The sequence below is a fragment of the Pteronotus mesoamericanus genome, unplaced genomic scaffold, assembly GCF_021234165.1.
Source record: "Pteronotus mesoamericanus isolate MK-2021 breed Mesoamerican mustached bat unplaced genomic scaffold, CSHL_Meso_final contig_214, whole genome shotgun sequence".
Taxonomy (NCBI): domain Eukaryota; kingdom Metazoa; phylum Chordata; class Mammalia; order Chiroptera; family Mormoopidae; genus Pteronotus; species Pteronotus mesoamericanus.
In genome coordinates, this window is record NW_026555089.1 from 3334440 (window position 1) to 3347195 (window position 12756).

Here is a 12756-nt window from a genome sequence, read left to right on the forward strand (position 1 = left end):
TTTATCTCTGTAGCCACGATTGTATTTAACAGAGTGGCTACTTCCTTATGACGTTATCTGGAACTGATGCTGATTTTTTAGGTAGCATTTCCCGTTGCACTCTCGTGACATGGCCTTCTGTGTAGCCGACTCTTAGTTTCTCCCAGCCTGTCCCACCAGCAGCTCCACCACACTGGCTGTGTCTTTAAGATACTTTGAAGATAAATGCTTCAGGCAGTACAAATGACATTGAGACAGCTGTACGCCACTTAATGCCACTCAGACTAATTTATTTATGCACACACATCCACAGACGCTGGGGAAGACCAGTTGCCCCTGTTTTGTCTCCCAAGTGTTGTAACTGTATTAAAATAGTTTAGTCATAAAGCTAGTTTCCTCCTCATTAGAGGAACTTTTATTAAGAACTGGCCAATGACAAGAGCTTATCTTGCCCAGTGACTTAAACAAATTTGAAGAAATAAACTGGTTAGATTGTGAAACAATCAAGTGGTTATTTCCTTCATCTTAGCCCCTAAAAGATGTCTTACTGGATATGGCTTTTCTTCATCTTTGCAAATCACAAAATTGAACATTTTGAAAACTAATAACCTGTACTATGAATATTTACTTTTTTTATGGTCTTCTTTTAAGTACAAAAGCCTTTACATGTGATTTTTGTCAGAAAAAGCAGCATTGGAAACCTACCAAGTATATTTATTATACAAATAACATACTTTAAACACTTTTTGAAATATGGAAGGATGTAAAGTAAAAAGCAGAAGCCCTAATTCTGTCGTTGTGTTTCCTACCAAATAGAATTTAGGAATTTAGGTTTTATTGATTGATTGATTTTAGGGAGAGAGAGAGAAACATCATCCTGCTGTTCCACCCATTTATACATCATTGATGGACTTTGTATGTGCTCTTACCTGACTGGGGATCAAACCCGCAACCTTGGCCTTATCAGGATGACACTCTAACCAGCTGAGCTATCCAGCCAGGGCTGAATTTAAGTTTTAAATTCAAAAGTTCTTGGCCAATCAAAATCTGTTTCAGTTTTTAAAGTCTTCTGTAACATTAAAGCAAAATATATAAGCCATGCTTCTTACTATTATTGCTAGCACTTTAGTCTGTATTATTTCCTATATCATAGTCTAATGAATACATGGATTATAATGAATACTTACAGGTTCCCTTGAAGACCAAAATAGGAGGAAAAGAACGAGGGAGATGGAAGGAAGCCCATGGCAGTATAACTTTAATTATCGCTGTTCAAATTTCTAATAAATGTAAAAATTTTTCAGTTTTAGAACTTATGAAAATTGATTTTTATGAGTGTACAAGTTTGGAAAAAATTTGTGGCTCGTGTTAAATATTTGTACAATATATTTTTATATCTGCTTCAGATAAGTGTTTTGCCTCTGGAGTAAAATCTCACAGGTTCCAAGGTATTTTTTACTTACTGTTTTTCCAGACCAAAACGCACTCTGACCTCTTTTTGGCAACATGAGTCTCTCCCTTCCTGGCTCGCCTCAGGAGGAGGCCTCGCCTCGCCCCCTTTCATGCGGATCTTCCTGGGGTGAGATTTCCTGGGCTCACCGACAGGATCGAGGGAACCCGAGCATTTTGTACTGAGGAAACAGAACAGGAGGTTGGCTGTGGCAGAAGTCCGTCTTGCCTTCCCGATGGTGCTCTTGTGGAATAAGCAATGCATGCGGGCGGGCGGAGTGCTGTGGGCAGGGTGGGGAGCTCTTTTCACTTCGTGGTGCCAATATGTTCAGAAGGGATGGCCTTGGGAACTAAGCCAGTTCTAACTTTGGGTATAGTGACTTGCTTTTGAGAGCACCATTTTAGACAAGGAAAAGGGACTTCTGTTGGCTTAATAACCCTTCAACTGTATCTCCCTAAGAAGATACAGTTAGAATAATAACAGCATAGGGATAACCATAGTCATTTAGAATTCTGTACAGGTCAAATCCCGTTAACAACAAACTTCAGAGGATATCCCAATGCCTTATTTGTCTCAAAGTCTTCCCTACAGAGTATCAATATGCAATATATCAGATGATAGAACTTCTTTTGTGTTTAACTTTCCGTGCAGAGAAAAAGCGCAAGGATATGTTTTGGAGGCATTTCAGCCCCATTCAGTGCTCCAATTAACAACACTGTAGCCAGTTTTCCCGCTGTTGGGATCGTGGATGTGAGTTTGCCGTAATGGGTCTGCTCTACCACCCTAAGTTGCACCTTGAGCTGGCTGCCTTGAACTTCACAATGCTGGAGTGTTCATTTATTCATGTCATCCAAAAAGTGTTTAAGCACCAGGATTTGCTTGGTGCTTTTGGGAAAGACAGAGATAAAAAATGGAGTCCATATTGATAAGTAACTTACAGGCCACTAAGACAAGGAGACCAACTGCAACGTAACAGTGCGGCCATGAGAGTGTTTTAGAATTAAGGGAGGAGTAAAGCTTTCATGATAAGTAATTACTCCCCCTAGGGGTTTATCACATTGTACACCAGCCCGTCAACAAAGATCTGAAAGTACTTCTGTGGTACTCATTTTTGTAGCTCTCATTGTAACGGGATTTAACCTGTGCCATCTTTCATCAGAGAGATGCAGATTACACAAATGAAAATGTTATATATGTTATATGCCCCATTTGTATTCTCTATACTTTGTACAAAATGTATTTAACTGTATGGTAAAGATGCTATTGAGTATATATGTAAGTGCAAGTCTTTGCAGATAGCTTCATGAACATGAATATTAATTTTGTTTACTTTTATATTGAGTAAGCTAGAACACATACTCTTTTATGCAGAATGCATTAAACTGTCTGGGGAATGTTATTTCCATGTGTGATGGATGAGAGTGTTGCTTTACAACGCTAGGTGTTTTTGAACGGTGCTAGAGTAGCTGGTGTTGCTTAACGTGGCATTTTTTTCCCTGTCCACACTTTCCACCCTTGGTACAGGTGTTTTTGATAAAGCTGTGGAATGTAAAGGTATGTCTTTCATGGGGTGTTCAAGAACCTTTTACCTTAACATTTTTAAAGAGCTTCCTTTATGGGCTTCCTTCTGTGTCTGACATAAGCAGACTTTAGTTTAATTTTAACAACATATTTCTAGAGGCAACATTTGACATAAAATTTTGACATGACACTTAAGTTTCTGACTTGTTTTCCCCATCCTCTGATTAAAAGATAGCATGAAGGTTTTTAAAGGCTTGGGGTGGGGGTTGCTCTCAGAAGACAGGGTCTGTGCTGGGAAGGAAGAATGTAAGCCAGAGGGTCGCAGATGGTAGTTGCTCTCATCGCTAGATCCTGGTTACCAGTAATTGGCAATTTCATTGAGGAAAGTGATGTAAAGGTATCCCTTCATACGTTAATATGTGAAATAAGTTTAGGGACTTACTAAATTTGCACAAACCTCTTTTTGTTGGCGGACAGATCATATTGAGTGGAATGAGCCGAGTTAGTGTGACAGTGGCCAGTTGGCAGGCTCGTCTGCACAGATTCCGTGCCCAGTCGCCTGCCTGCTCAGGGCTGGCTTCTCCGTCCGAGGTCTGTGCTGAGCACCTTTGCTGCTGGCAGGTGTACTCTCCCTGTTCTGGCCGGAGGAGAGCCTTCCTCGGCATAGAGACCCGCCTGGCTCAATCGCTGGCACTCAGCTTGACTGTCTGTAGATGGCCTGATTGGAAGAGCGCCCTCTGTTGACTTTCCTCAAACAATGAAATTGTGAGATGGTACACCAGAGTGGTTGTGAGTCGCAGCTGTTTGGTCTCAACGGCACGTCCCCTTTCCTGTAAAGAAACGAAGCGATTCCTCGGGTGTTGGTACTAGTGCTGGACACTGGTGGTGCATATGAGACATCAGTGGGCTGAGAAACGCTCATTAAAAATCTGTGACGTTTTGTTAACCCTGGCTGTTCTGGTGGTTGCAAAGTTAGTGTCTGCTCAGTGTTCCCCATCTCACCGGAAGTGTTTGCTTTTTCTCATTCATAGAGGTCCTGTAATAAAGAGGGATCCGAACAAGCTCAGAATGAAAATGAATTTCAAGTAAGTAATGAAGTCCGCTCTGCGTCTGTGTTGTGAGGTGTAACCATGTTAGCCGGCCTTGGCCACTGTGGCGGGGCGGCTCCTGGAGAGCCCTGCTCTGTGTGTCTGCCTGAGAGGTGGGCTCTCAGCCTGTGGGAGTGACCGCAGTAAGGCTGAGAGGGCAGTGGGTGCCCCCGATTGCTACTGCGGGTGTCGGTGGTGCACGTTTGGTGTCTTCACGGAAACCTGAAGGGCGTTTGGGGTGCTACGAGATGGCAGTTTGAGGTGACACGTGGCATGATAGTCTCGTATGGAGGCAGCCTGGGTCTCACTGCTGCATTGCGTCTGTCACTGCCCAGGTGTCTCATGGCCACTCTCCCGGGGGGGCAGGCGTGTTTTTCCTCATGCCAGGTGGGAAAGGTGAATCCCTCAGTCACAAGAGCTGAGTTAGACTGATCCCACTCTCTGAAATGTGCATATTTAGAAGAGCTTGAGGTCAAGAGTACTGAGGTGTCACCCAGTCCCCTCTTTGAGGCTGGGAAGAGGGGAGTCCGGAGCAGTTATCTCCCCTATCCAGGGAGGAAACGGCTTTTGAGCGTACTCTCCCAGTATGTGCGAGTCGGGATAGAAGGGGGGATGTGTTTCTGTGTGTACACACAGAAATAAACTGGTTTTACTAATTACTAATTGTGTGCTAGCTATTAAAGTAATCAAGACATAGACATTAAAAAGAAGAGAGATTATAAAGGAATAAAAGTGCTGCTATTTCGCCTTCGTGTTGTCCTCGGTGGGTTGCCTTGCCTGCGCCCTGCCCTAGGGACCCTGGTCGAGAGGACCTGGAACTGACGGAGGAGTCACCAGGTGGAAAGTGATGGACGTGCTCTGTCCAGCCATTCTGGCCTTGGTGTGTAGACCTTCGTACCTCCTGGTAGTTAAAAATGTCCCTGGCTGGTGTGGCTCAGTGGATTGAGCGCCGGCCTGCAAACCAGAGGGTCGCCAGGTCAATTCCCAGTCAGGGCACATGCGTGGGGGATGCGTGGGAGGCAACCACACTTTGATGTTTCTCTCCCCCTTTCTCTTTCCCTTCCCCTGTGTCTAAAAATAAATAAAATCTTAAAAAAAGAAAAAAAATGTCGTAGCATCAAGACCTCTGTCATGCTAAATCCAAAGTATATTTTCAGTTCTCATTTTATTTTGACTTTTCAGCAGCATTTTACCCTACCCCCACCTGTTTTAAAGTGTTTCCTTCCCTAGGGCAGCCGGGACACAGACACGAAGTAAAGATCTGTCTCTCTCCTTCTACTTCTCCATGTCTCCTTCTGAGGCTCATGTCCTGTTGCATTAACTGCTGGGCCTCTCCACAGTCTGGCACAAGGCCCTCTTCCCCTGCTGCCCTCTCTCCTCAGGCCACCTGATCCAAACCCTGTCCTTGTGCTTCTCCTGGAGGCCAGAGGTTCACAGCTCCTGTCCTCCGCCCAGACATCTGCTTAGATCATGCCATCCACGTGCGGCCAGTCTCTCCTTGGGCACTCACTTTCTTTAAGCAGCATGCAGCGAAGTGCTCGGAGACCTAGCGGCTGCAAAGAGATCACCGGTGCTCCGCTCGCTCATTCTAGGATTGCCATCGAGGCTTCTTAACCTGCCCGTTTATCTTGCTCGTGATTTTGTGTTTTCTTTCATTTTCTCCCTTTCCAGAGTCTTCCCTCCACACACAGCCCCTTTTTTCTCCCTACTGTAAATAAATACTCAGCTGCAGTATCACATAAGAACAAAGATGTTTCTTGTTTACATTGCTCATAGCAATTCTTCCCAGATTGGAACATTCTTAAGTCTCTTTCCACCTTCACCATTCTTGGCGATGGGTTGACTCGGCTCTGGGGGGTTCTGGGCCACATGCGCTCAGCTGCATTCAGCTCCCAGGAGCCTTTGTACTGAGTATGCGCGATGTGCACACCTACTTCCTGGAATAATAAAGCCGGGTCCACAGAATGTGGTACTTCGAACTCTGGGGTATTTAGATTAGACACTTGTAAATGTATTATGCGTTGCTCACCTTAATGCCCATTATCTTCATCACTCTACACAGAGGAAAGTTAGAAACAAATTTTAATTCCAACCAAATAAATTCAGGGCGCCTAGACAGAAGAAATCCTAATCATGCTCTTTGGAAATGACTGGGGAATGGGTCCAAGTTTTGGGTGGGAGGTTGTACGGAGGGTGAAGAACCACTAGCGGCAGGCAGCTGGGCCCAGCCACCAGGGTCAGCCCCCTCGTCCGGCCCTTGCTTTTGCATTCCGTCCGGAGTACCGGGCTGCTGCTCCCTGGGGGCAGCAGAGCAGGGGTCCAAGTGGAGAGCCGAGGGCACGCTGCAGACCCCAGTGTGCTCCCCTGTGGGGTGTCTCTGAGACTGGGCTGGAGGCCAGACGGGGCCCTTGCACGTCGCACAGGTTTGCTTTCAGGTCAGGTATGTGAGTGAAGACGTTTTGCTGGCTAAGTAGAAATGTCAGGAATTTGTTGCCATTCATTAAAGGTTTATAAAATAAAACCTGCCTAAAGTCAGTCAAATCCTGCTCTAAAATCCATAAACTTTTGATGGATTGGTGCTTCGTTCCCATTGTCATTGTGTTAGGCTGCTGTCCCACACTCCCTGGAGGCAGAAACAGCAGACGAGGATTTCCCCACGAAATCCACATTCCGGAGGCAGGAGGCCAGGACGCCCTCTTAGTCAGGCCCGCGTGGCGGAGGAGGGGAGAGGGGGCGAGCGAGAGCTTTCTGGTGCCTCACAAGAATGCTGATTCCACTAGGACTCCCTCTCAGGACCTCAGCTAAACCAGGCACCTCCCAGCGGCCCCACCGCCAAACACCATCGCACGGGGGGTGAGGGCTGCAGTGTGTGAATTTGGGGGGGACGCAGTTTGGTTCATCGCAGTCATTTACACAAAACTTTAAATTAGTGAATCAGGATTGGGCCTCACAAGGTGATGGTTAGGCTAGAATTGCGGGAGTTACCAGAAAGTCCATTTCCCCACCAAATGCACAAGTGACAGAACTGCTTTTTACGTAGGGTGGCCCTGCGTCCTTAGCAAGTAGCATGTTTTCTCTCATTTCCTTCATCTCAGTTCGTTTTTATAATGGGAGCGTGATTTCCGGCATTCCATTGTATTTCGAATGGTATGTGTTCAGACCATAGTCCCCATAGACATTTCTTTTTTCTTTTTTAATCATTTCTTATTTTTCAGTTACAGTTGACATACAGTATAATATGGGTTTTGGGTGTACACCGAGAGATTAGACCTTGTATAGCTCATTAAGGGGTCAGTGCAATACGTCTTGCACCCACGTGACACCGTACATAGTTATTAGAATATTGACTATATTCCCTGTGCTGTACTTTTTTATCCCCATGACTGTTCTGTAATTACCAGTTTGTACTTCTTTGTTGTATTGGTTTTAGAGAGAAAGAGGCAGGCAGACATCAGTTTGTTGTTCCACCATTTATGCTTGCTTTGGTTGATTCTTGTACGTGCCCTGACCAGGGATTGAACCCGCCACCTTGGCACAGTGGGACGATACTCTAACCAACTGAGCTACCTGGCCAGGGCTCCTTGTTTGTTTGGTTTTTTAGATTGAATTGTTGATAGGTATTTATTGCCATTTTATTCATATTTTTTATCTTTTTTTCTTCCTAAAGAAGACACTTTTAACATTTCGTGAATACTGGTTTGGTGGTGATGAACTCCTTTAGCTTTTTCTATTCTGAGGAGCTCTTTATTATAATCCTCAATTATAAACGATAGCTTTACTGGGTAGAGTAAGCTTGGCTGTAGGTGCCTGCTTTTCATCGCTTTGAATTATTTCTTGCCAGTCCCTTCTGGCCTGCAAAGTTTCTGTTGAGAAATCTTCTGACAGTGTTACAGGAGCTCCCTTAGAGGTAACTAACTGCTTTTCTCTTGTTGCTTTTAAGATTCTCTCTTTGTCTTTAACCTTTGGCATTTTAATTATGATATGTCTTGGTGTGGGCCTCTTGGGTTCACCTTGTTTGGAACTATGTGCCATCTGGTCTTGCATCTGTTTCCTTCCCCAGGTTAGGGAAGTTTTCTGTCATTTTTTCACATAGGTTTTCAGTTCCTTGCTCTCTCTTCCCGGCACCCCCATGATGCAAACGTTGGCATGCTTGACGTTGCCCCCGTGGCTCCTTAGACTAGATGAAACTGCTTCTGGGAAGCATTCTGATGCCTGGCCAGGGCCAGCCCTTGGTGACCTCTGGTGTGTTGCCTGTTTCAGGGAGCTGAGGCCATGGTCCTGGAGAGCGTGATGTTCGCTATTCTTGCAGAGAGGTCACTGGGGCCGAAACTGTACGGCATCTTCCCGCAAGGCCGCCTGGAGCAGTTTATCCCGGTAAGATGGGCTTGCGACCGGTGGGTTGGTGTGCCTGCTGTGAGGGGACGGGGCTTTTGTCCTGTGGCTGCAGGGACCTGAGGGGCTGGGGTCTGAAATAGTAAATGTGACCTATATTCTTAAACTGTACCTGAAAGAGAGAAAATCCCAGTTTCTGTTGAATTTACATAAGATGCTCTGTCTTTCCTGCAAAGATATGTTTATCCAAATCAAAAATGTAGATGAGCCTTAACATCTGTTGTCCTCCAAAGCTGCTTGCCCTATAACGTCCCCTTTTGCTATGTTCCTCTTACCTGCTGGGCCTCCTTACAGACCTGTGTGCACAGTACCTGGCACTGACTGCTCCATGCCACCTCTCTGGTCTCTGCCTCTGAGGCCACCACTGTTTTTTGTCCTGTTCCCTGTTGTCCTCTCTCTCTGTTTGGCGTTGCCTGCCCCTGTATGTCCGCTAGATTCCTCTCACGTCTCAAGGCCTAACTCTGAGTCTGTTTCTGAGTCCGGGCTGCTGGCTGGCCTGAGGCATTGTGAGTGCTGCTCTACCACCTTCTAGCCCAGCCTTGTTTAGAGTGAGGGGTAGTGGTCCCAGCCTTCCCCGCAGAGGGCCCCGGCCTCAGGAGCGCCTGTTGCAGTGGGTGTGGGTGTGGGGTGTAGCTCCTCTGGGTGCAGATGCTGAGCCTTGCTGGCCCACATCCCACTTGCAGCTAGGCCTGCAGGTGGGGAAAAAGGTGCCCACTCTGAGCCTGCATGAGCTCCTTGAGCACTAGGGTCACACACGACCACTTTTTCAGGCCTTGCCTCACGTGGTGCCTTGGCCACTTGTATGTGCACGCAGTGCTGGGCACAAGGACGCCTGGTGAGGGGGTGCTCTGCCTCCGTTCAGCTGGGGCTTCGGGGGCTTCCTTTGTCCAGTCCCACCACCCGCAGTGGCGCAGTGACACCAGGGGGTGTCACTCACTCTGCCAGAGCGCACTTTAAGCCTCTGCCGTGGCACCTGGCTGTGTGTGTGTTTGTATTTTTCCCAGTAAAGACAGTAAAGTTGTTTGGCATAAGAATCAAAACAAGATCATAGAAGTACTTGTAAGAATTTGGCAAATATAAGACTTTATGTTTGCACGTGGCAACACGGTTGCATCTTAAAAACAATATTGGTTGATAAAATCAAATTGCAGAAGACTGCACATAGTATCATACTATTTTAATAAAGCCCAGTAGGATCAAGTTGAACATTGTTTAATACATACACGTGTGGTAAAACTCCTCTGTTTGGAGCAGGCAGGGAGCCCCTGAACACAGCTCAGAGATGGGCTGCCTCATGGGGACGGAGCTAGGGCTGCGGCACGGCCACTACTCCAGTTCCAGAGTCCTGTGCTCTCGTACGTGCTGTTTGTAGTAAGGTGTTCTGGAAACGTTCCATTAAAGTTCTAGGGGGAACGCTGTGGAACTGCCAACATGTAACTTTTGGGCCCCAGAAATTGTGATTTCACTTGGCTAAGCCTGATTCTGTGCTGCCCCCAGGTTGGCTCTTGACCATGGCGTGTGGGGAGATGAACCCCGCCTTTCCAAGGGCACAGGAGGGCAGTGGCCTCCAGGAATGGGAGACAGTCTCATGTTTCCCTTCCTCCGCGCTAGGGATGGAGTTCAGGATCCTGAGGTTTCTTCATCTCTGAGCACGTTAGCTTTACATTTCCCACATTGCCAAACAAATTACTGGTGTCTTTTAACAGCTTTGCAAGCTGAGCGAGTTGCCTTAATCAGCCCTCAGTCCTGCTACTAGAAGCCCTGTCCCTGTTGTGTCATGGTCACTTGTGGAGGACCCAGCGTGGAGGGAGCCCTGAGCCTGGTGCTCTCAGCCGGCCTTGGCCCTGGTTGTAGGGCACCCGCTGCGTGGTGCCTCATCCGCGCTGTCTGCGCTAGTTCATTTCAGGCATTTGAGGACATTCACTCTTAACCCCTGGGCAGTCCCACTTTGGATTATCAGAGAAGTGTCTCAGGGTCTCTGTAGGGGCAGCTCGTGTGGGAGACACGGACAGGCCTCGGGGCCGCAGCTGCCGGAGGGAGTGGGGCTGAGTCCCACCGGTTCGGCACGCGTTTTGTTGTTGAGAGCCTTGTCTGTGCCAGGCGGGGTAGGTGCTGGGACCCCACTCTGAATAGTGGGACATGACTACCTGTGTGGGTCGGCGTGGGCCGTCCCAGCTGGCGAAGGAGCTGGGTGCCGGGCCGACTGAGCTGCTGTAGACCTGGAGCTTCAGCCGCGGGGGCCGCGCGCTTTGTGTCCCGTAGAGTGGACGGAGGGCGGGGTCAGATTATATGTGAAACGACTTTCTCTCAATGAAAGGGGTTCAAATTGAAATTAACTGAAGGTGGCCAGGCCCTCACTAAGAAGTGCCCTGGCAGTTGCTGGGTCACCATCATCAGGCACAGAGGCCGTTCTTTAGGGAGTTTTGTGCACTGGCTGAGACTTAGGTGCCCCCCAAGTCTCAAGTCTGGAAAGCCCCCCAAGCCTAACTTTTCGTTCTCAAAGATTGTGTGAGCCCCCACTTCCTAGGTTACCTAGATAGATGCCAATTTCCAACACCCTTTCTTATTTCAGAGCCGGCGATTAGACACTGAAGAATTACGTTTACCAGCTATTTCTGCAGAAATAGCTGAGAAAATGGCCACATTTCATGGAATGAAAATGCCATTTAATAAGGAACCAAAATGGCTTTTTGGAACAATGGAAAAGTAAGTGGTCAGGTCCCTCGGCTCTTGCTTAGTTGTACGTGGGCAGCTCCCTGGGAAGGAAGGCGGGTTTGCAGAAGTGCCACCACACTGGTGGATGGGTGGTGTCTGCTTCCCATCGCGCCCTGAGCCCCAGGCCCTGTCCTTTCCCCACCGTGGAGACTTGGGGAGCCCTGGGGTTGCGTGGTTATGTGTGACTTGAGCCCAAGGACAAGCTGCTGTGAATTGAGTTATGCTTTTCTGTTCCCCTTTTTTGCAAGATATTTAAATCAAGTGCTGAGAATTAAATTTACCGGGGAAACCAAAGTGAAGCAGCTCCACAGATTCCTCAGTTACAACCTGCCTTTGGAACTGAAAAACCTGAGGTGAGTATTCGTTTCCATTTTTGGACCTAAAATTTGAGTATTCTTAGTCGCTAAAACAGTTGTCAGTGGTCACTTATTAAGTGTTGCCTCAGGTCTGGCATTCACACTGGTTCTGCAGGACAGGTTCAAACAGTGGATTTTGTCACCTGGGGTTAGTTTTATACGAGTGATGTCACCTTCCTGGTTGCCCACGGAGGTTTCATGGTGAGGGCACCGTCCTGTAGGGGTGGCCAGCGACCAGGGCAGCTGGTTTCTCCTGAAACGAAACTAAAGCAAGCAACCTACCACGGGGGCAGGCTGGGGGGGCGCCATCCGACGACGGGCAGTTCAGGCTGCAGGGGAAGCAGAGGAAGCTCGACGGCCCCCTCCGAGTAGACGCCATGGAGTGTTGGGGGTGCAGGGGTGCGGGCCGGCAGCGCGCGCCCCCCAGTCCTCAGGGTTCTACTGGGCAGAAGCAGTGACTGAGGCATCTTCAGGGAGCTTCTGTTTTATCATGAGAGACGGAAACCAAGCAAACAAAATAATGTTAAGCTGTGACAAGCGCTGTGAAGGAAACCAGTCTGCAGAACAGACAGACACAGAGGGATGTGCTCTGGTCAGTGGTCAGAGCCGGGCTCTCGGAGCGGGGGCTGCGGGCCAAGCGGCAGCCGCATGAGGGGATCCTCGGGAGAGGACCGGAGAGCACAGCTGGAGCGCTGGTCCTGCCGCCTGTCCTCGGGCCTGTCCCACATATGACAGTTTCCACAGTTGGTGTGATGAGTGCTCCCCAGAGGCGACAGGCTGGGTCGGGGCACTGGCGCAGTGCAGGGCATGCTGGGACAGCAGGGCCTGCGCTGGGCTTCTCGTGGGTTCTGTGAGTAACAGCAGGACCCTCCTTTTCCAGGGCATTGCTTGAGTCCACTCCATCTCCAGTTGTGTTTTGTCACAACGACTGTCAAGAAGGTAAGAGCTGCCGCCCGCCTCAGTCACGTGCTGCAGGGCTGCCTGGGGCGGAGGGTGGCGGTGGCCGGAAGGGAGAGGATGGAGGGTTGTTTGGGTGATGGCACAGCCAGACAGAGGGCCACACGACTGTCAGGGGTTTGGGTTTGTACCTGCCAACAGGGACGTCTCCAGGATGCACGAGAGAAGAAAGCAAGTTTTAGAAAAACATGTAGGGTATCATCCCATTTTTGTAAAAAACTATACTCATTCGAACCAGAATATTCACCGAATTGGGAGCCGAGGTAAAGGCCTTAAACTTGCAAAGGCACGTGCTCCT

The 12756-nt window shown here is 48.3% G+C and overlaps 1 protein-coding gene across 3 annotated transcripts in view; it reads left to right on the forward strand.

The window, feature by feature from the left end:
• The window catches only part of CHKA (choline kinase alpha), a 36773-nt gene that overhangs the window by 15694 nt on the left and 8323 nt on the right, over positions 1-12756 (forward strand). The window contains exons 3-8 of one of the 3 annotated variants that reach the window (XM_054570797.1): positions 2954-2983; positions 3982-4035; positions 8299-8412; positions 11003-11136; positions 11394-11498; positions 12382-12440. In XM_054570797.1, the coding sequence (XP_054426772.1) occupies positions 2954-2983; positions 3982-4035; positions 8299-8412; positions 11003-11136; positions 11394-11498; positions 12382-12440 (496 nt within the window). The remainder of the gene's footprint in view (positions 1-2953; positions 2984-3981; positions 4036-8298; positions 8413-11002; positions 11137-11393; positions 11499-12381; positions 12441-12756) is intronic. The other 2 variants (XM_054570795.1, XM_054570796.1) reach the window with 2 other exon arrangements.